The sequence below is a fragment of the Salvelinus fontinalis genome, unplaced genomic scaffold (genome assembly GCF_029448725.1).
Source record: "Salvelinus fontinalis isolate EN_2023a unplaced genomic scaffold, ASM2944872v1 scaffold_1807, whole genome shotgun sequence".
Lineage (NCBI taxonomy): Eukaryota > Metazoa > Chordata > Actinopteri > Salmoniformes > Salmonidae > Salvelinus > Salvelinus fontinalis.
In genome coordinates, this window is record NW_026602016.1 from 1 (window position 1) to 23,957 (window position 23,957).

The following is a 23,957-nucleotide window of genomic DNA, read 5'->3' on the forward strand; positions in this document are numbered from 1 at the left end:
ATTATTCTTGATATGCATATTCTCTCGCCTGCTTAAGCCAGTAGCCAGTTGCACCAATGTACAGCAAGAAACACCATTCACCTGATATCCTGGTCAGCCTGCAGTCACCCAGCCTACCACAAGGAGTTGCTACAGCACGATGAGCCAAGTAAAGACCCCCCCGGGCCTAACAGTTCCCTAACACGGATGACGCAGGGCCAATTGTGCCCTGTCCTGTGGGACTCCCAGTCACGGCCATAGCCTGGGATCGAACCCGGGTCTGTAGTGACGCCACAAGCACAATCCGGTGCGTTAGACCACTACACCACTCAGGAGGCCTGTACACACCTTTTTTATTAATATATTGTACATTTCATCCAAACACACATTTCATGTACACTATTTTTGACATGGCTTGTTCTAAAATGTGTCTATTTCTTAATTCTTGTTGTAGAGTGTATTGTTATCTATTACTGCACGGTTGCAACATAAGCATTTCATTACACCCAAAACAACATTTAGCAAAATATGTGTATGCAACCAATCAAATTAGATGTTTTTATGTATTTGTGTGTCTCTCAATTCATCACACCCTCATTATTAGCTTGCAGCTAGAGACCCCTTAACAGACACCAAGCAATAAACTGGTACATCTGTGAAGGACGGAGAGAGGGGGCAGAGGGGGAGAGAGGAAGTGAGAGAGAGAGAGAGAGAGAGAGAGAGAGAGAGAGAGAGAGAGAGAGAGAGAGAGAGAGGGAGAGGGAGAGGGAGAGGGAGAGAGTGAGATAGAGGGAGAGGAAGCGGGAGAAGGAGAAGAACAGCTCACCTACAGGACACATGGTGGAATAACTTGGAGGTGTGTAATAGTTCTTTCAATTAAATTCAAAGTGTTTTATTGGCATGGGAATCATAAGATCACATTGCCAAAGCAAGTGAAATAAACAAAAGTCAAATAAAAAATCTGACAAACTCACAAAAGTTTCAAAGGAACAGAGACATTTCAAATGTCATATTATGTCTATATGTGGTGTTGTAACGATGTGCTAATAGTTAAAGTACAAAAGGGAAAATAAATAAACTTGAATATTTATTTAGAATGGTATTTGTTCTTCACTAGTTTCCCTTTTCGTGTGGCAACAGTTCACATATCGTCTTTCTCTGACACTCCCATGTCTCATCTCCTACCTGCAACTCTGAACCCCCCCCCCGCCCCCTCCCCCTAACACGCCTCCCCCTGCCACTCCTCCCCCTGCAATCCCTCCCCCCTGCAGACCCCCGCCTCCTCCCCCCCAACTCCCTCCCCCTGCCACCCCTCTCCCCGCCTTATAGTGTCAACCTCCACTGACACTATAAAAGAGAGGGATAGAGAGTAAGAAAGAGAGAGAGGGGAGAGACAGAGTACAGCTATGAGGGTCAGGAAATATATGAACCTTTACCTATCTATAATCATGATACTGAACTCCTCATCTCTGAGCCTTCTATTGAACTACTCCTCTGCCTCATCCTCCTCCTCGTCCTGTCGTCTGCGGGAGCATTTCAGTCTGAATGGGATGTACCAGAAGGGTGATGTGATTCTGGGAGGTCTGTTTGAGGTCCACTACTTCACTGTGTTCCCTGAGCTATCTTTCACATCAGAACCCCAGCAGCTCTACTGTGAGGGGTGAGTATTCATCTACTGGACTGGACTGGATGTGTGTCTGCACCTCTCCTAAAAAGGACAGATAGACATCCCTACTATAAGATGCCTCATTATGATCAGTGTTAACCAACCCTGGTCCCGGAGACCTACTGGGTTCTTGTTACATTGGTGAATAGTACATTGTTGAATAGTACATTGCGTTTCAAAATATATGTGAATTAATTGTGTGTATTCCATTGTTTTCAATCATTATTCATATTTTCTAAGCAAATGTATCTTTAAGATAAAGCTATTTTATTATCTATCCTTGACAAAAGTAATTTGTTTTCTCCTCTCAACCCCTTAAGACAACACTTTCTCACACACACCCCTTAAAATGTGCACAGGGTTCAACACCTCTAGAGCGATTTAAAACATTTACAAATTGATTGAATGTTCCTTTTCAGTTTTACCAGTTCTGGTTTCCAGCAGGCCCAGACTATGGCGTTTGCTGTAAATGAGATCAACAGAGACCCTGACCTTCTGCCAAACATCACGCTCGGATACCAGCTCTACGACAACTGCCTGAAGCTGGGAGTATCGCTCCGTGCTGCCATGTCATTGGCCAGTGGGACAGAGAAAGAGTTCTTATTGGATGAGACTTGTTCTGGGCCACCCCCGGTGCTAGGGATTGTGGGAGACCCAGGGTCCACACACTCCATCGCCATCTCCAGTGTCCTAGGGCTGTTCCGGGTTCCCATGGTAAATCAGAAAGAATAGAAAGATGACAACACTATTGTAAATGTCCTTCTTGTATTCCAAATCCCCACTTTGAGTGAGAAACAGCATGTTTAGGTCTTAATGTGTCCAGGCATGAAACCTTTCTATTTCATTAATTCATTGAAGAAAAAATAAATAATCATTGTATATTTCTCTCCCTCAGGTGAGTCACTACTCCACTTGTTCCTGTCTAAGCAACCGGGGAAAATACCCATCCTTCTTCAGAACCATCCCCAGTGACGCCTTCCAGGTCTGTCTCTAAGAAGGCTACAATGACATGATTAGACAGTGAACCGTCAGCTCCCATGTATACTCACTATACACTTTATACTGTGTAATGGCATAACAGTTAAATAAAAGGTTCAATAATAAAAAATAAATAAAGCTTAGATAAGGTTAAATAAAAGGTGACAAAAATAATGTATGTAGTTTATGTTGATCACTCTATACTCACCAGTCTCTGTAATAACATCAGTAATGTCTAATCTCTGTTGATGTGATCTCAGGTGCGAGCCATGATCCAGATCCTACGTCGGTTGGGTTGGACCTGGGTGGGACTGGTGTTCAGTGATGATGACTACGGAGTTCATGCTGCCCGGTCCTTCCAGTCAAGCCTGGCCGAGTCAGGGGGCTGTGTGGCCTATTCCCAGGTGTTGCCCAAAGACAACCGCCCCACAGAGCTGCAGAGGATCGTGGGAGAGATCAAGAGCTCCTCTGCTCGTGTGGTGGTGGTGTTCTCCAATGAGGCCTACCTGCTCCCTCTGGTGGACGAGGTTCAGAGATGATTTTATCTTGACGGTTCATCTAAACTAACACTCACAATACATTCACATTTTAGTATCAGAGGCTCTAATCCAGAGAGATTTACAGTTTATAATAATAATATTAGTAATACCATTTAGCAGATGCTTTTATCCAAAGCAACTTACAGTCAGTGATGTGTGATTATATGTTACGTATGGGTGACCCTGGACAATTAGTTACTGCATCCATCCTAAGTTATCTAGGGGGGGAAATCACATATCACAGTCATAGTAAGTAAATGTTTTCCTCAAATACATTCTACAAACATTATTACAGCCATAACAGCTGTAGGATGTTACCCCTCTCACAAACACAGCATTACAGCATATTACGATTGTGGTGTTCTTGATGCCAAGATTATAAAATATAAAACCCGTTTTACAAGGTGGTGGTGCAGAATGTGAAGGGTCTCCAGTGGATTGCCAGTGAAGCCTGGAGCACTTCCTCTGTGTTTCACACCCTCCGTCTCATGCCATACCTGGGGGGTACCCTGGGTATCGCCATCCGTCGTGGAGAGATACCCGGACTCAGGGACTACCTGCTTAGCATCCGCCCCGATGACCAACTTGCCAATAACCCCGGAAAAAATATGGTGAAGTAGTTTGTTGTCTTTTAACTCTAACCATTTAATTACTTTATAAATTATGTTTAAAACATTTAAAAGGCTACTTTGCCTATAAATACTACAATACTGAAGAAAAAAACTAGTTTCCTCTATGACATTTCTTTCTCTGTTCTGGTAAGGTGAGACAGTTCTGGGAGGCTGTGTTTGGGTGCAGGTTGGAGCCCCCAGGAGGTTGGGTGGAGGCTGGGGGTGATGTATGTACAGGTCAGGAGGACCTGAGGGATGTGGAGACTAACTATGGGGACGTGTCTGAGCTCAGGCCGGAGTATAACGTGTATAAGGCAGTGTACGCCCTGGCCCATGCCCTGCATGACCTACTGCAGTGTGTGCCAGAGAGAGGACCTTTCAGTGGGAACCGCTGTGCCAGTCTACAGAGATTTGAGCCCTGGCAGGTGGGACACACACACACACGCACACACAAACAGATGCAGACGTACACTTTGCCAACTGTTTACTTCTGTTTCCTGTTTTCTTAGTCAAGGTCCCCTGACTTCATACTGTCTTTTGTCTACATAATCTCCTCCTCTTTCCTCTTTTCCTCTGTTCCCTCCATCCCTCCATCCCCCTCCTCTAACCAGCTGGTCCATTACCTGGAGAGGGTTAACTTCACCACAGGGTTTGGCGATCGCATTTCTTTCGATGATAACGGGGACGCCCTGGCCATCTATGACATCATGAACTGGGCGTGGCTCCAGGACGGGAGCGTTCAGGTGGAGACTGTGGGTGTGATCGACGAATCAGCCCCAGCAGGACAAGAGCTGACATTGGACGAGGACAGAATTTTCTGGAATTTTGAGTCAAAAAAGGTTATTTGTAAAGTTATACAGTTATATAGCATATTTCACTACTGCAACAGAAACAGTGTAAACTTATATCAGTGGAGGGCAAAGAAGCAGTAAATATGGGAGTATAAATATGTGCGTATAAATGTCTGGTATTCTCACTCCTAGGTCATCATTGTAAATAAGAATTTGTTCTTTAACTGACTTGTCTAGTTAAATAAAGGTTAAATCCCCCCTCTCCTTCGTCCTTATAGCCCCCACGATCAGTGTGCAGTGAGAGCTGTCCCCCAGGCACCCGTGTAGCCAGGAAGAAGGGGGAGCCTGTTTGCTGCTTCAACTGCATCTCCTGTGCTGAGGGAGAGGTCAGCAACACAACAGGTCAGTGAACTGAATATTATTTAAAGAATTTGAGGGTGGTTTGGGGCTAATGAAACGGTTTTCCACATTTGCTTTGTCTGTCTTTTTGTCAGACTCGGCCAAGTGCTCGAGATGTCCAGAGGACTTCTGGTCCAGCCCGGAGCGTGACCTCTGCGTCCCTAAGGGGGTTGAGTTCCTCTCCTACCAGGAATCACTGGGCATCTCCTTGATGACCGCCTCGTTGTTAGGAGCCCTCATCTGTGCAGTGGTCCTCGGAATCTTCACCCGCTACCGGAACACGCCTGTTGTCAAGGCCAACAACTCTGAGCTGAGCTTTCTGCTTCTGCTGTCACTCAAACTCTGCTTCCTGTGCTCGCTGCTGTTCATTGGCCGGCCCCGGCTGTGGACGTGTCAGCTGAGGCATGCAGCATTTGGTATCAGCTTTGTTCTCTGTGTCTCCTGTATACTGGTGAAGACAATGGTGGTGCTGGCTGTGTTTAGGACCTCTAAGCCCGGGGGCAATGCCAGCCTGAAGTGGTTTGGTGCTGGGCAGCAGAGAGGAACAGTCCTGGTTCTCACCTCATTCCAGGCTGCTATCTGCACAGCCTGGCTGGTTTCAGCCTCTCCAACTCCACACAAAAACACGCGCTACCATAATGATAAGATTGTATATGAGTGTGTGGTGGGGTCGGTAGCAGGGTTCGGAGCGTTGTTAGGCTACATCGGCCTCCTGGCGTTCCTTAGCTTCTTCTTGGCTTTCCTGGCCAGGAACCTTCCAGACAACTTCAACGAGGCCAAGTTCATCACCTTCAGCATGCTGATCTTCTGTGCCGTGTGGATCTCCTTCGTCCCTGCCTACGTCAGCTCTCCTGGGATGTACGCAGACGCTGTGGAGATATTCGCCATCTTAGCTTCCAGCTTTGGCCTCCTGGTGGCTCTGTTCGGCCCAAAGTGTTACATCATCCTGCTGAGGCCAGAGAGGAACACCAAGAAGGCTCTGATGGGCCGGGCCACAACCAAAACATAGGGAGAATCTCAATTTAATTTCCTTGATTCCTCACGTCCTCTCTCCTGGCACTCTTCTCAAAACCCATTGGATGAGAAGGTTAGGGGGAGCGGGATATCTAACCTTCTCATTCATTGGGTTTTGAAAAGGAGACCGAGGTAAGAGGAAACAAGGAATCATAGAAATTAAATTGAGATTCTCCCATAGGCTCAATACCATAACAACAGTTTACAGTGGATTCCTCTCCTTGTCTTCTTCACGTCCTCTGCGCTGATCTGATATATGAACACTAGGTAGAGGTACAATGCCTGCTAGGGATTTGCTTCACACTCTTTCATGCAAAGAAAGGAAAGGAGACATGTATAGTAACAGAGTATGATGGTCTCAAATAGTTTGAAGTAGCTCCTTTTAGTTTCCACTTCTGTTTGTAGTGTGATGGCATTAAATCAAATCAAATCAAAGAGATTTTATCGTTCTGTTAGTACCCTGGTGATGTGTAATTGATTATAATCATGATGTTCTGTGACTAAATATTAATCACATAATAAATTATTTTTTTCCTTGGGCTGTTAAAAGTAGGCTTTTGATTTATTTACTTTGTCTATGTGTGTGGCTTAAATCTTCTAAGGGATAGGTTATCCCAGATAAGTGGGTTTCTGCATCGAAAGGCTTTTGATTGAATCCTCACATGGTGTGGAACATCGTAACTTCTCTGTTCCTTCAAAGGGATTCTGCTGCCACACTCATTCAACCATGAATTAATAATTAATTAATACAAATATTCATTTAATAAAATATTCTGGCTTTTAAAGGAGTTGCTTGAATGTGTTTTAATTGAACTGTTGAAATTTATATTTTATTAGATATTTTATTAAAATGTGTCATATGAGATTACAGAATTACCTCATATTATGTGAAAGGAATAACAACATTTTTCATTAACCGTATCTAATTTAATTGATTTGTTTTCAGAACTGAATTTCAGGGGAGAAATGAAGCACCCCCTGTAGGTGTCCAAACTTTTGAGTCAAATACAAATCTTAGATTCAGCTATTAACTTATTTGGTATAGGGGGCAGCATTTTCACTTTTGGATGAATTTCGTGCCCAGGGTGAACTGCTTCCTACTCTGTCCCACATGCTAATATATGCATATTATATCATATTATTTTACAGAACTCATATGGCAGGCAAAAACCTGAGGAAAAATCCAAACAGGAAGTAAAAATTCTGAGAGTGGTCGTTGTTAACCTGTTTGGCGTGCAAGTCCGACGTCGGTACACTTATGACAACATCCAGCTCAAGTGCAGGGCGCGAAATTCAAAATATATTTTTTTTAAATATTTAACTTTCACACATTACAAGTCCAATACAGCATATGAAAGGTACACATCTTGTGAATCCAGCCAACATGTCCGATTTTTAAAATGTTTTACAGGGAAGACACAATATGTAAATCTATTAGCTAACCACGTTAGCAAAAGACACCACTATTTTACTCTACCAGTTTTTTACTCCATCAGTAGCTATCACAAATTCGACCAAATAAAGATATAAATAGCCACAAACCGAGAAACAACTTCATCAGATGACAGTCTGATAACATATTTATTGTATAGCATATGTTTTGTTCAAAAAATTTGCATATTTCAGGTATAAATCATAGTTTACATTTCAGCTACAATCAGAAATTGCACCGAAAGCAGCCATAATATTTACAGACACCAACGTCAAATACCTAATTACTCATCATAAAACATTTCTGAAAAATAAATAGAGTACAGCAATTGAAAGACAGGCATCTTGTGATTCCAGACAATATTTCCGATTTATTAAATGTTTTACAGCGAAAACAAAATGTAGCGTTATATTAGCGTAGCCACAATAGCCAGAAACACTTGGGCGCCGACGACCAGTTCACATGCACGACAGATATTAGAAATAGCATCATAAAATGTTTCTTACTTTTGGTGATATTCCGTTAGAATGTTGGACAAGGTGTCCTTTATCCAGAACAGTCGTTGTTTGGATCTGGAACGGCAAATTTCCCTCTTGATTTAGCATGGGCACTTGCCAAGTGGCACGGATCTCTCCAACGTCAACAAAGTCAGAGAACGGAACACGGCAAAACTCCAGAAAAAAATTCAATAATCTGATTAAACTATATTGAAAAAACATACTTTACGATGATATGGTCACATGTATCAAATAAAATCAGAGCCGGAGAAAGTAGTCATCCATAACGGCAGCTAAACAGAAGGCAATCCCACTGTCCACCTGGCGCTGCCAAGAGTACCGGAAATGAGGGACACGTCATACAAAGAGCTTGTATTCAAATTCAGATCAAGATAAACACAACATTTCTTCTCTCACAGCCTCTTGACATCCAGAGGAAGGTCTATGAAGTGCACGTAGACTCTTACGTATCATGCCCATGTATAGGCCGGAAGTTGACACAGAGCATCGATTTCAGACATTCCACTTCCTGGTCAGGAAATGTGCTGCATAATGAGTTCTGTTTCACTCAGAGAAATAATTCAAAAACGGTTTTAGAAACTAGAGTGTGTTTTCTATCCAATAGTAATAATAATATGCATATTGTACGAGCAAGAATTGAGTACGAGGCCGTTTGAAATGGGCATCTTTTATCCAGGCCACTCAATACTGCCCCTTGCAGCCATAAGAAGTTAAACCTGTCTAGGATGAGGGTGCCGCTAGCGGCACTCCCCCCCCCCCCCCCACTGAAAAGGCAGAGCCGCGAAATTCAAAAAATATATTTTTTTAAAATATTTAACTTTCACACATTAAAGTCCAATACAGCTAATGAAAGACACAGATCTTGTGAATCCAGCCAACATGTCCGATTTTTAAAATGTTTTACAGGGAAGACACAATATGTAAAGATGTACATCTATTACCTAAAAACACATTAGCATAATCCACCATCTTTTATTTGTCCACCAACACCAGTAGCTATCACCAATTCGGCTAAACTAAGATATTTATAGCCCCTAACCAAGAAAAAAACTCATCAGATGACAGTCTGATAACATATTTATGGTATGGGATAGGTTTTGTTAGAAAAAAGTGCATATTTCAGGTAGATGGCATAGGTTACAATTGCACCCACCGTCACAAATGGAATAGAAAAACTACTTAGAGCAACGTGTTTACCTACTTACTAATCATCAAACATTTCGTAAAAATACACAGCATACACGAATCGAAAGACACAGATCCTGTGAATACAGACAATATTTCAGATTTTCTAAGTGTCTTACAGCGAAAACACAATAAATCGTTATATTAGCATAGCACATAGCACATAGCAGCCCAGCATTGATTCTAGCCAAAGTGAGCGATAAAAGTCAACATCGCCAAAATATATTAATTTTTTCACTAACCTTCTCAGAATTCTTCAGATGACACTCCTGTAACATCATATTACACAATCCATATAGAGTTTGATCGAAAATGTTTATATTTAGCCACCAAAATCATGGTTAGACAATGTGAAATGTAGCTCAGCTGGTCAGAAAATAACCATGTGCCACTTAGACAGTGATCTACTCTTATACATAAATACTCATAAACGTGACTAAAAAATATAGGGTGGACAGGGATTGATAGACAATTTAATTCTTAATACAATCGCGGAACTACATTTTTTAAATTATCCTTACTTTTCAATACAGTTTGCGCCAAGCGAAGCTACGTCAAAAAACATGGCGTCCTAAGCCACTAACATTTTTCGACAGAAACACGATTTATCATAATAAAAATGTCCTACTTTGAGCTGTTCTTCCATCAGTATCTTGGGCAAAGGATCCTTTCTTGGGTCCAATCGTCTTTTGGTGGAAAGCTGTCCTCTTGCCATGTGGAAATGCCATCCCTGCGTTCGGGATGAACTGGAAGCGTGCCCAGCAATTTACAGCGTTTCAGAAATAAATGTCCCAAAATCGCACTAAACGGATATAAATTGCTATAAAACGCTTTAAATTAACTACCTTATGATGTTTTTAACTCCTATAACGAGTCTTAACATGACCGGAGAAAGATTACTCCCAACACTAACGCTTGGAACAGGAGCGGGTCGGTGTCCTCCACGCGCGTTACGCACCAAGAAAAGACTTGCTAGCTACAGGGTTTTTTAATTTATAGTGCCTGTGAACGCGCAATCGACCCCATTCAAATCGTCATCACGTAAAGGCATCCAGGGGAAGACGTAAGCAGTGTCCGTATAGTCATAGCAATAACAGTGCCCTTTTAACTGACTCCAGAACAGTGGCCAAAATTTCTGAAATCTGACTCCATGTCAGGGAAATTGCTGTAGAATGGGCTCTGTTCCACTTAGAGACAAAATTTCAACTCCTATAGAAACTATAGACTGTTTTCTATCCAATAATAATAATAATATGCATATTGTACGATCAAGGATTTTGTGGGAAGCCGTTTCAAAAATTACACGATTAGCACAAATAGTCACAACAGCGCCCCCATCCTCAACAGGTTAAAGTCATCGCCTATTCAATTCCCTGTAATATATGGATCTGTTTGCACTTCATACGCCTTCCACTAGATGTCAACAGTCAGTAGAACGTGGAATGAAGTTTATGCCATGTTGTGGGACCGGATGGGAGGGGAATGAGTCAGTTGTCTGGCAGATTGCCAGTTCTTGGTCTCGCTCTTTCCTCATGTTGTCACCTTGCGTTCCATTACTTATACAGACATGAAAGAATGCTTCGATTGGAACGTTTTAGGATATAAATGATATCAACATCCTGAAGATTTATTCTCTACTGAATTTGACCAGTTTATTCGACCTGGAATATAACTTTTTGAAGTTTTCGTCCGACGTTTGCCTGCATCTGCGCGAGGGTTTGGACACGTGTACTACACATGCTAGCAACATTAGCTAATTGGACATAAGTAATGGACATTATTGAACAAAACAACGATTTATTGTGGAACTAGGATTCCTGGCACTGCATTTTGATGAAGTGAATCAAAGGTAAGGGAATATTTATGATGTAATTCCGTATTTCTGTTGACTCCAACATGGCGGAGAAATGTTGTGTATTTCTGAGCGCCGTCTCAGATTATTTAATGGTATGCTTTTCCTAAAGTTTTTAAAAAATCTGACACAGTGGTTGCATTAAGAACCAGTGTATCTTTTATTATATGTAAAACATGTATCTTTCATCAAAGTTTATGATGAGTATTTCTGTTATTTGACATGGCTCTCTGTAATTACTCCGGATATTTTGGAGGCATTTCTGAACATGGCGCCAATGTAAACCGAGATTTGTGGATATAAATATCCACATTATCGAACAAAACATAAATGTATTGTGTAACATGATGTCATAGGATGTCAGCGATTGTGTGCAGATATGTAGCGGAGTCAGGCGCAGGACACAGGTGTTGAGCAACACAACGGAGTTTACTCAAAATACAAGCAAAATTTCACATTTATTTTTTTATTTTTTTATTTTTTATTTCACCTTTATTTAACCAGGTAGGCTAGTTGAGAACAAGTTCTCATTTGCAACTGCGACCTGGCCAAGATAAAGCATAGCAGTGTGAACAGACAACAACACAGAGTTACACATGGAGTAAACAATAAACAAGTCAATAACATGGTAGAGAAAAGAGAATCTATATACAATGTGTGCAAAAGGCATGAGGTAGGCAATAAATCGAATAATTACAATTTAGCAGATTAACACTGGAGTGGTAAATCATCAGATGATCATGTGCAAGAAGAGTTACTGGTGTGCAAAAGAGCAGAAAAGTAAAATAAATAAAAGCAGTATGGGGGTGAGGTAGGTAAATTGGGTGGGTAGTTTACAGATGGACTATGTACAGCTGCAGCGATCGGTTAGCTGCTCGGATAGCAGATTTTTAAAGTTGTTGAGGGAGATAAAAGTCTCCAACTTCAGAGATTTTTGCAATTCGTTCCAGTCGCAGGCAGCAGAGAACTGGAAGGAAAGGCGTCCAAATGAGGTTTTGGCTTTAGGGACGATCAGTGAGATACACCTGCTGGAGCGCGTGCTACGGGTGGGTGTAGCCATCGTGACCAGTGAACTGAGATAAGGCGGCACTTTACCTAGCATAGCCTTGTAGATGACCTGGAGCCAGTGGGTCTGACGACGAACATGTAGCGAGGGCCAGCCGACTAGGGCATACAGGTCGCAGTGGTGGGTCGTATAAGGTGCTTTAGTAACAAAACGGATGGCACTGTGATAAACTGCATCCAGTTTGCTGAGTAGAGTATTGGAAGCTATTTTGTAGATGACATCGCCGAAGTCGAGGATCGGTAGGAGAGTCAGTTTTACTAGGGTAAGTTTGGCGGCGTGAGTGAAGGAGGCTTTGTTCCGGAATAGAAAGCCGACTCTAGATTTGATTTTGGATTGGAGATGTTTGATATGAGTCTGGAAGGAGAGTTTGCAGTCTAGCCAGACACCTAGGTACTTATAGATGTCCACATATTCTAGGTCGGAACCGTCCAGGGTGGTGATGCTAGTCGGGCGTGCGGGTGCAGGCAGCGAACGGTTGTAAAGCATGCATTTGGTTTTACTAGCGTTTAAGAGCAGTTGGAGGCCGCGGAAGGAGTGTTGTATGGCATTGAAGCTCGTTTGGAGGTTAGATAGCACAGTGTCCAGGGAAGGGCCGGAAGTATACAGAATGGTGTCGTCTGCGTAGAGGTGGATCAGGGAATCGCCCGCAGCAAGAGCAACATCATTGATGTATACAGAGAAAAGAGTCGGCCCGAGAATTGAACCCTGTGGTACCCCCATAGAGACTGCCAGAGGACCGGACAACATGCCCTCCGATTTGACACACTGAACTCTGTCTGCAAAGTAGTTGGTGAACCAGGCAAGGCAGTCATTAGAAAAACCGAGGCTATTGAGTCTGCCGATAAGAATATGGTGATTGACAGAGTCGAAAGCCTTGGCCAGGTCGATGAAGACGGCTGCACAGTAATGTCTTTTATCGATGGCGGTTATGATATCGTTTAGTACCTTGAGCGTGGCTGAGGTGCACCCGTGACCGGCTCGGAAACCGGATTGCACAGCGGAGAGGGTACGGTGGGATTCGAGATGGTCAGTGATCTGTTTGTTGACTTGGCTTTCGAAGACCTTAGCTAGGCAGGGCAGGATGGATATAGGTCTGTAACAGTTTGGGTCCAGGGTGTCTCCCCATTTGAAGAGGGGGATGACAGCGGCAGCTTTCCAATCCTTGGGGATCTCAGATGACACGAAGGAGAGGTTGAACAGGCTGGTAATAGGGGGTGCGACAATGGCGGCGGACAGTTTCAGAAATAGGGGTCCAGATTGTCAAGCCCAGCTGATTTGTATGGGTCCAGGTTTTCCAGCTCTTTCAGAACATCTGCTATCTGGATATGGGTAAAGGAGAAGCTGGGGAGGCTTGGGCGAGTAGCATGGGGGGGGGGGGGGGGGGGCTGTTGGCCAAGGTTGGAGTCGCCAGGTGGAAGGCATGGCCAGCCATTGAGAAATGTTTGTTGAAGTTTTCGGTTATCACGGAGTTATCAGTGGTGACCGTGTTATCTAGCCTCAGTGCAGTGGGCAGCTGGGAGGAGGTGCTCTTGTTTTCCATGGACTTTACAGTATCCCAGAACTTTTTGGAGTTAGAGCTACAGGATGCAAATTTCTGCTTGAAAAAGCTGGCCTTTGCTTTCCTGACTGACTGCGTGTATTGGTTCCTGACTTCCCTGAACAGTTGCATATCGCGGGGGCTCTTCGATGCTATTGCAGTTCGCCACAGGATGTTTTTGTGCTGGTCGACTGCAGTCAGGTCTGGAGTGAACCAAGGGCTATATCTGTTCTTGGTTCTGCATTTTTTGAACGGAGCATGCTTGTCTAATATGGTGAGGAAGTAACTTTTAAAGAATGACCAGGCATCCTCAACTGACGGGATGAGGTCAATATCCTTCCAGGGTACCCGGGCCAGGTCGATTAGAAAGGCCTGCTCGCAGAAGTGTTTTAGGGAGCGTTTGACAGTGATGAGGGGTGGTCGTTTGACCGTGGACCCGTGGCGGATACAGGCAATGAGGCAGTGATCGCTGAGATCTTGATTGAAGACAGCAGAGGTGTATTTGGAGGGCAAGTTGGTCAGGATAATGTCTATTAGGGTGCCCTTGTTTACGGATTTAGGGTTGTACCTGGTGGGTTCCTTGATGATTTGTGTGAGATTGAGGGCATCAAGCTTAGATTGTAGGACTGCCGGGGTGTTAAGCATATCCCAGTTTAGGTCACCTAACAGAACAAACTCTGAAGCTAGATGGGGAGCGATCAATTCACAGATGGTGTCCAGGGCACAGCTGGGAGCTGAGGGGGGTCGGTAGCAGGTGGCAACAGTGAGAGACTTATTTCTGGAGAGATTAATTTTTAAAATTAGAAGTTCGAACTGTTTGGGCATAGACTTGGAAAGTATGACAGAACTTTGCAGGCTATCTCTGCAGTAGATTGCAACTCCTCCCCCTTTGGCAGTTGTATCTTGACGGAAAGTGTTATAGTTGGGTATGGAAATCTCAGAGTTTTTGGTGGCCTTCCTAATCCAGGATTCAGACACGGCAAGGACATCAGGGTTGGCAGAGTGTGCTAAAGCGGTGAGTAAGGCAAACTTAGGGAGGAGGCTTCTGATGTTGACATGCATGAGGCCAAGGCTTTTTCGATCACAGAAGTCAACAAATGAGGGTGACTGGGGACATGCAGGGCCTGGGTTTACCTCCACATCACCCGAGGAACAGAGGAGTAGTAGGATGAGGGTGCGGCTAAAGGCTATCAAAACTGGTCGCCTAGAGCGTTGGGGACAAGGAATAAAAGGAGCAGATTTATGGGCGTGGTAGAATAGATTCTGGGCATAATGTGCAGACCAGGGTATGGTGGGGCACGGGTACAGCGGAGGCAAGCCCAGGCACTGGGTGATGATAAGAGAGGTTGTATCTCTGGACATGCTGGTCTCAATGGGTGAGGTCACCGCATGTGTGGGGGGTGGGACAAAGGAGGTATCAGAGGTACGGAGAGTGGAACTACGAGGTCCATTGCAAACCAAAACAATGATAACTAGCCTGAACAACAGTATGCAAGGCATATTGATATTTGAGAGAGACATACATTAAGGCATAAAGTGATTGCAGGTCATGATTGGGAGAGCTAGCTAAAACAACAGGTGAGATAACAGCAGCTAGTCAGCTAACACAGCAACAGAAGGTAAAAATGGCGACAACTAGGCAGAGAGGGTCGGATTAACTACACACAGATCCTGAGCTAAGGCACAGAGCCGACAGATAAAACACAAATAAACAGAATGGAGTACCATGAATTAATGGACAGTCAAGCAGGCATCAGCTATGTAGCCAAGTGATCATACTGTCCAGGGGGCAGCCGTAGATGGAGCAGAGGCCTCCACTAAGCTAGCACGCGTTTAAAGTTAGTAGCCCGGGGGGTGGTCTGCTCAGACGGAGGGGGTCTGCTCAGACGGAGGCCGGTTGAGGGCACGTCTGCAGACCAGACGTGGTCGTGTCGACAGAGAATCCAAGCCGGATAGCGATGGCGAAAGAGAGGTTGTGAATTGTAGAATTGTGTTTGCTAACTGGTGCTAGCTTCCTGGCTGCGCTAGCTGCAAGATAAGCTAGCAGTTAGCAGACCGGGGCAGGCAAGTTAGCCTTTGGGGGACGTCGCGATGGGGGGGAAGTCTGTTTTTGCCTCTTCGTGCGGTGACGTCGATAGACCAGTCGTGGAATTAGCAGGGTTCCAGGTAGCTCTTGGTAGCTAACAGGCCTAGTAGGTTAGCAGGATGGGCCTTCAGCGGGCGTCACGCCTGAGGGGCCTGTTGGAGTCCTCGGGCAGATTATGTCGGTATTCCAGTCGTAGAGGATCGGCGGGGTTCCGTGCTCCGTACCGGCAGTAAAGGGGTCCGGATATTGTACCCCAGGAGTGGGCTTCAGTGGTAGCACAGGAGCCCTAGCCGGGCTAGCTTCAGGCTAATTGGTGCTTGCTCCGGGATGTAAACGCTAGCCAGGAGTGGTCACCCGGGATTGTGGTTTGCTAGTTGCGAAGATCCAGATGAAAATGTTCAGAGTTTGCGGTAGGAATCCGGGGATATGGAGAGAAATAGGTCCGTTATGCTCTGGTTTTAGTCACGTTGTTCGAACTAGCGAGAGCTTTCCGAGCTAAAGGTTAGCTGATGACCGCTAGCAATGGTTTGCTAACTGATAGCTGGTAGGCAGTTAGCTGGCTATCTTCAGTAGATGGATTCCAGATCAGAAGTAAATAGAAATACTTTAGAAAAAAGCAGATCCACGCCACATTGGGTGAGGCGGGTTGCAGGAGAGTATTTAGAAGTTGAGGTTTAAGAAAGTATTTTTAAAAGATATGCGAAGAAAAAGATGTAAAAAGATATATACAAGGGACACGGGACACGACAGGACAAAGACGTCTACACTGCTACGCCAGCTTGGAACAAATAGGGATAATAACATAGGGATAATAACAAACACACTAGCACATACAACAACACTAACGACACAAACAATCACGGACAGAACAGAAATGTATGCCAGAGGGTTAAATAGGGAACATGATAGGGGGATTGAAACCAGGTGTGTGTAATACAGACAAAACAAAACGAAACTGAAACATGGATCGGTGGTGACTAGAAAGCCGGTGACGTCGACAGCCGAACACCACCCGAACAAGGAGAAGGGCCGACTTCGGGGGAAGCCGTGACAGTACCCCCCCTTGACGCGCGGCTCCAGCAGCGCGATGACACCGGCCTCGGGGAAGACCCGGAGGGCGAGGTGCAGGGCGATCCGGGTGGAGACTGTGAAACTCCTGTAACATTGAAGGATCGGGGAATGTCCTCCCCCGGTACCCAGCATCTCTCCTCCAGGTCGTACCCCTCCCACTCCACGAGGTACTGAAGGCCCCTCGCCCGACGCCTTGAGTCCATGATGGCTCGTACGGTATACGCCGGGACCCCCTCGATGTCCAGAGGGGGCGGAGGAATCTCCCGCACCTCAGACTGCTGGAGCGGACCAGCCACCACCGGCTTGAGGAGAGACACATGGAACGAGGGGTTAATGTGATAATCAGGGGGGAGTTGTAACCTATAACAAAACTCGGTCAGTCTCCTCAGGACTTTATGGCCCCACAAACCGCGGACCCTGCTTCCGACAGGGCAGGTGAAGGGGCAAGTTTCGGGTCGAGAGCCAGACCCGATCCCCCGGTCCATACACCGGGGCCTCACTGCGGTGGCGGTCGGCACTCGCCTTTTGCCTCCTGATGGCCCGTTGTAGCCGCACATGGGCATTGTTCCATGTCTCCTCTGAGTGCCGAAACCATTCATCCACCGCAGGAGCCTCAATCTGGCTCTGATGCCATGGTGCCAGGACCGGCTGATAACCCAGCACACACTGAAAAGGTGTTAGGTTGGTAGAGGAGTGGCGGAGGGAGTTTTAGGCCATCTCCGCCCAGGGGATGTAAACCGCCCACTCCCCCGGCCGGTCCTGGCAATAGGACCGCAGAAACCTACCCACACGCTGGTTGACTCTTTCCACCTGCCCGTTACTCTCGGGGAGGAAACCTGAGGTAAGGCTGACGAGACCCCTTCATTCTCCTCGCCGCCCAGATGTACTCCAGATTGCGGTGGTCAGTCCAAATGAAAAAAAGGTGTCTAGCCACCTCAAGCCAACGTCTCCACGCTTTCAGAGCCATGACAACAGCCAGCAACTCCCGGTCCCCCACATCATAGTTTCGCTCCGCCGGGCTGAGCTTCTTCGAAAAGAATGCACAGGGGCAGAGCTTTAGTGGCATACCCGAGCGCTGAGACAGCACAGCCCCTATCCCTGCCTCGGACGCGTCCATCTCAACTATGAATGCTAAGAAGGGATCAGGATGAGCCAGCACGGGAGCCGAGGTAAACAGAGCCTTAAGGTGACCAAAAGCCCTGTCTGCCCCAGCTGTCCACTGCAGTCGCACCGGTCCCCCCTTCAGCAGTCAGGTAATGGGAGCCGCTACCTGACCAAAACCCCGGATAAATCTCCGGTAGTAGTTGGCAAACCCTAAAAACCGCTGCACCTCCTTTACCGTGGTTGGAGTCGGCGAATTACGCACAGCTGAAATGCGGTCATTCTCCATCTCTACCCCTGACGCTGAAAAGCGGTATCCTAGGAAGGAGATGGACTGTTGGAAGAACAGACATTTCTCAGCCTTGACGTACAGGTCATGCTCCAACAGTCGACCAAGCACCCTGCGTACTAGGGACACATGCTCGGCGCGTGTAGCGGAGTATATTAGAATGTCATCTATATACACCACTACACCCTGCCCGTGCAGGTCCCTGAAAATCTCATCTACAAGGGATTGGAAGACTGATGGAGCATTCATTAACCTTTCAGTGATACCATCCCGGATCCGGGAGCATCCTCATCAAAAAAGCTGACTAGCATAGCCTAGCCTAACGGGACAAGGATATCATATAATATAATTTCATGAAATCACAAGTCCAATACAGCAAATGAAAGATAAACATCTTGTGAATCAAGCCAATATTTCCGATTTTTTAAGTGTTTTACAGCAAAAACACAATATAGAAATATATTTTTTAACCTGTTGGGGATGGGGGCGCTGTTGAGACTATTTATGCTAATTGGGTAATTTTTGAAACGGCTTCCCACAAAATCCTTGATCGTACAATATGCATATTATTATTATTATTGGATAGAAAACAGTCTATAGTTTCTATAGGAGTTGAAATTTTGTCTCTAAGTGGAACAGAGCCCATTCTACAGCAATTTCCCTGACATGGAGTCAGATTTCAGAAATGTTGGCCACTGTTCTGAAGTCAGTTAAAAGGGCACTGTTATTGCTATGACTATACGGACACTTCTTACGTCTTCCCCTGGATGCCTTTACGTGATGACGATTCCAATGGGGTCGATTGCGCGTTCACAGGCCCTATAAATGAAAAAACCCTGTAGCTAGCAAGTCTTTTCTTGCTGCGTAACGCGCGTGGAGGACACCGACCCCCTCCTGTTCCAAGCGTTAGTTTAGCCTGTTATATTTCTCCGGTCATCTTTTCACTCGTTATAGGAGTTAAAAACATCATAAGGTAGTTAATTTAAAGCGTTTTATAGCAATTTATATCCGTTTAGTGCGATTTTGGGACATTTATTTTTGAAACGATGTGAATAGTTGGGCACTCTTTTCAGTTCATCCCGAACGCAGTTGGCATTTCCACATGGCAAGAGGACAGCTTTCCACCAAAAGACGATTACTCCCAGGAAAGGATCCTTTGCCCAAGATACTGATGGAAGAACAGCTCAAGGTAGGACATTTTTATTATGATAAATCGTGTTTCTGTCGAAACATTTTAGTGGCTTAGGACGCCATGTTTTTTGACGTAGCTTCGCTTGGCGCAAACTGTATTGAAAAGTAAGGATAAATTAAAAAATGTAATTCCGCAATTGTATTAAGAATTAAATTGTCTATCAATCCCTGTCCACCCTATATTTTTTTGTCACGTTTATGAGTATTTATGTATAAGAGTAGATCACTGTCTAAGTGGCGCAAGGACATATTCTGACCAGCTGAGTTACATTTCACATTGTCTAACCATGATTTTGGTGGCTAAATATAAACGTTTTCGATCAAACTCTATATGCATTGTGTAATATGATGTTACAGGAGTGTCATCTGAAGAATTCTGAGAAGGTTAGTGAAAAAATTAATATATTTTTGGCGATGTTGACGTTATCGCTCACTTTGGCTAGAATCAATGCTGGGCTGCTATGTGCTATGTGCTATGCTAATATAACGATTTATTGTGTTTTCGCTGTAAGACACTTAGAAAATCTGAAATATTGTCTGTATTCACAGGATCTGTGTCTTTCGATTCGTGTATGCTGTGTATTTTTACGAAATGTTTGATGATTAGTAAGTAGGTAAACACGTTGCTCTAAGTAGTTTTTCTAGTCCATTTGTGATGGTGGGTGCAATTGTAACCTATGCCATCTACCTGAAATATGCACTTTTTTCTAACAAAACCTATCCCATACCATAAATATGTTATCAGACTGTCATCTGATGAGTTTTTTTGTTGGTTAGGGGCTATAAATATCTTAGTTTAGCCGAATTGGTGATGGCTACTGGTGTTGGTGGACAAATAAAAGATGGTGGATTATGCTAATGTGTTTTTAGGTAATAGATGTACATCTTTACATATTGTGTCTTCCCTGTAAAACATTTTAAAAATCGGACATGTTGACTGGATTCACAAGATCTGTGTCTTTCATTAGCTGTATTGGACTTTAATGTGTGAAAGTTAAATATTTAAAAAAAAAAATTTTTTTGAATTTCGCGGCACTGGTTTTTCAGTGGGGGGGGGGGGGGTGCCGCTAGCGCCACGCTGATCCTAGACAGGTTAACGTCCATCAGTCAATAAGATATCATTCTGACACCAAACTGATACAAACTGACACCAAACTTTGTCCAACTCTGTTAAAAGGCAACTATCACATATTTCAGAGCAGGCCCAAAATTCACAGCGCCTTCTGTTTAAACCATAATAAAAACTTAAAACACGTAGTTACATTCTAGCTGCGGGTCCAGTTCAGACATTATGTTTAGGCCTAGTTGAGGCGACCTCGAATCCCAAGTTTTGACTCAATAGGTCATTTGGAGCCCGAGCAGCGACCTTAATTGGTGCTGAAAATCCACTTTCTCTGGGCGTTACTACGGGGTCCTTGACTGAGCTATCGGACAGAAACGTTGCGGTCCGTCTCTATGGGCCAAGGCGGTTTCAATGGACCTAGTCTTACGACTCTAGGACTTTTCTAAATGTTGTCGTTTTCGTAATGGTCAAAATTAATTGAAGTTATTGCAAATATACGAGGCTGTTTCTTGGTCTGAGAACCTTCTAGAGCCACCTAACTAACCGTGCACTATCAACTTGAGCTCTATAACAGTTTTCTAAAGTTTCAGAGCTCTAGGTCTGTCGGTTCTTTGATAGTTCGAACAAAGGTAACTATTGCAGGATCTGTGTGTCTCTTAGCCCCACACTCTGTCACTCCATCCTTGCTGTGTAAGTCTGTGAGATTTTCTTGGAAATTTGATGGGATGAATGACTGATTTACAGTTCATGAGGGTTGCCTAATCACACATATGAAGTTTTGGAAAGATCTGACTTTTTTAACTCTTCGAAACAGCACCTTTGACCCCAATTATGGCACTTCCGATTGACACAGGAAGCTATAAGTAAACACATATCTTGATTGGGGTAGGTTTTCACAGAATCCTGAGTTGTAAGTCTTTACGTAAAGAACTGACTGATTTACACAGGGTTGAATGCACTATTTCTCACAAACTGCAGGTTTGGTATGGCAAAACACTTTTAGGGTGATTTTAACCACTTCCGGTTGCTCCATGGAGTTTAGAATTGACACAGGTAGACTTCATCGTGGCCTGATGGATTGTCATCAAAGACAGGTTCATAAGGAATTCATAACCCACATAGGCTTCAGGTTGAATTTAGGGGAGCAGGCAATGTATTCCTATGGGGAGAGATGTCATTGTAATCTGTGAGATGAAAAAAAACTGTTTTTACTGTTAATGGTCATGAACCTATGGTGTAAGGAAAAAAAGAACCAACCATTTATCTAACGTAATTTACGAGAAATAATTCAATGTCTGTTGATTGATGGTTAAAGAACAAAAAAATCTCAAAAAGTTATAGACACAGCTGCAGCGAGTTCAGAAGAATCTGATAAGGCAGATTTCGGAGCTCTCCTTGATTTCTGTGATTTTATGTGATTTTATGAACTCACACACACACACAGTCAGTGGGGAGTGACACAGTGTGAGGCTTACAGACACAAAGAGCTTGCAATCAAATCAAATCAAAGTTTATTTGTCATGTGCCCCGAATACAACAGGTACCTTACTGTGAAATGCTTACTTACAGGCTCTAACCAATAGTGCAAAAAAGTTATTAGGTGAACAATAGGTAAGTAAAGAAATAAAACAACAGTAAAAAGACAGTGAAAAATAACAGTAGCGAGGCTATAAAAGTAGTGAGGCTACATACAGACACCGGTTAGTCAGGCTGATTGAGGTAGTATGTACATATAGATATGGTTAAAGTGACTATGCATATATGATGAACAGAGAGTAGCAGTAGCGTAAAAGAGGGGTTGGCGGGTGGTAGGTGGCGGGGCACAATGCAGATAGCCCGGTTAGCCAATGTGCGGGAGCACTGGTTGGTCGGGCCCATTGAGGTAGTATGTACATGAATGTATAGTTAAAGTGACTATGCATATATGATAAACAGAGAGTAGCAGCAGCGTAAACAAGGGGTTGAGGTGGGAGGGGGTTACACAATGCAAATAGTCAGGGAAGCCATTTGATTACCTGTTCCAGGAGTCTTATGGCTTGGGGGTAAAAACTGTTGAGAAGCCTTTTTGTCCTAGACTTGGCACTCCGGTAGTGCTTGCCATGCGGTAGTAGAGAGAACAGTCAATGACTGTGGTGGCTGGGGTCTTTGACAATTTTTAGGGCTTCCTCTGACAACGCCTGGTGTAGAGGTCCTGGACGGCAGGCAGCTTAGCCCCAGTGATGTTCTGAGCCGTACACACTACCCTCTGTAGTGCCTTGTGGTCGGAGGCCGAGCAATTGCTGTACCAGTCAGTGATGCAATCAGTCAGGGTGCTCTCGATGTTGCAGCTGTAGAACCTTTTGAAGATCTCAGGACCCATGCCAAATCTTTTTAGTTTCCTGAGGGGGAATAGGCTTTGTTGTGCCCTCTTCACGACTGTCTTGGTGTGTTTGGACCATTCTAGGTTGTTGTTGATGTGGAAATCAAGGAACTTGAAGCTCTCAACCTGCTCCACTACAGCCGTCGATGAGAATGGGGGCATGCTCGGTCCTCCTTTTCCTGTAGTCCACAATCATCTCCTTGGTCTTGGCTACGTTGAGGGATAGGTTGTTATTATGGCACCACCGCCAGGTCTCTGACCACCTCCCTATAGGCTGTCTCGTCGTTGTCGGTGATCAGGCCTACCACTGTTGTGTCATCTGCAAACTTAATGATGGTGTTGGAGTCGTGCCTAGCCATGCAGTCGTGGGTGAACAGGGAGTACAGGAGGGGACTGAGCACGCACCTCTGGGGAACTCCAGTGTTGAGGATCAGCATGGCAGAAGTGTTGCTACCTACCCTCACCACCTGGGGGGTATGCAAATTGGAGTGGGTCTAGGGTTTCTGGGATAACAGTGTTGATGTGAGCCATTACCAGCCTTTCAAAGCACTTCATGGCTACAGGCGTGAGTGCTATGGGTCTGTAGTCATTTAGGCAGGTGGCCTTTGTGTTCTTGGGCACAGGGACTATGGTGGTCTGCTTGAAACATGTTGATATTACAGACTCAATCGGGGACATGCTGAAAAAAAATGTTTCCCTCTGGTTGCACCTTTAACATGTTGATAGAAATTTGGTAGAAATTATTTATGTTTCCCTGCATTAATGTCTCCGGCCACTAGGAGCGCCGCCTCTGGGTGAGTTGTTTGCTGTTTGCTTATTTCCTTATACAGCTGACTGAGTGTGGAATTATTGCCGGCATCTGTCTGTGGTGATAAATAAACAGAAAAGTATAGCTGAAAACTCTAAGCAAGTAGTGTAGCCTACAATTTATCACAATATACTGTACTTTAGGCGAGCAAAATCTAGAAACTTACTTAGATTGCAAAAGTTACCTGCGTTCGAACTATCAAAGAACCGTCAGACCTAGAGCTCTGAAACTGTATATACAGTGGGGAGAACAAGTATTTGAAACCCTACCGATTTTGCAGGTTTTCCTACTTACAAAGCATGTAGAGGTCTGTAATTTTTGTCATAGGTACACTTCAACTGAGAAACAGAATCTAAAACAAAAATCCAGAAAATCACATTGTATGATTTTTAAGTAATTAATTTGCATTTTATTGCATGACA

At 44.5% G+C, this 23,957-nt stretch overlaps 1 protein-coding gene across 1 annotated transcript; it reads left to right on the forward strand.

Moving 5' to 3' along the window:
* The first annotated feature begins 1,409 nt into the window (after positions 1 to 1,409).
* On the forward strand, positions 1,410 to 5,972 carry LOC129850091 (extracellular calcium-sensing receptor-like). Its single transcript, XM_055916667.1, has 9 exons — positions 1,410 to 1,639; positions 2,065 to 2,359; positions 2,541 to 2,627; positions 2,884 to 3,150; positions 3,567 to 3,773; positions 3,920 to 4,198; positions 4,385 to 4,612; positions 4,843 to 4,966; positions 5,059 to 5,972. Exons 1-9 carry the CDS (start codon positions 1,428 to 1,430, stop codon positions 5,970 to 5,972), a joined length of 2,613 nt encoding a protein of 870 aa, XP_055772642.1. The 5' UTR covers positions 1,410 to 1,427.
* Positions 5,973 to 23,957: the final 17,985 nt, after the last annotated feature.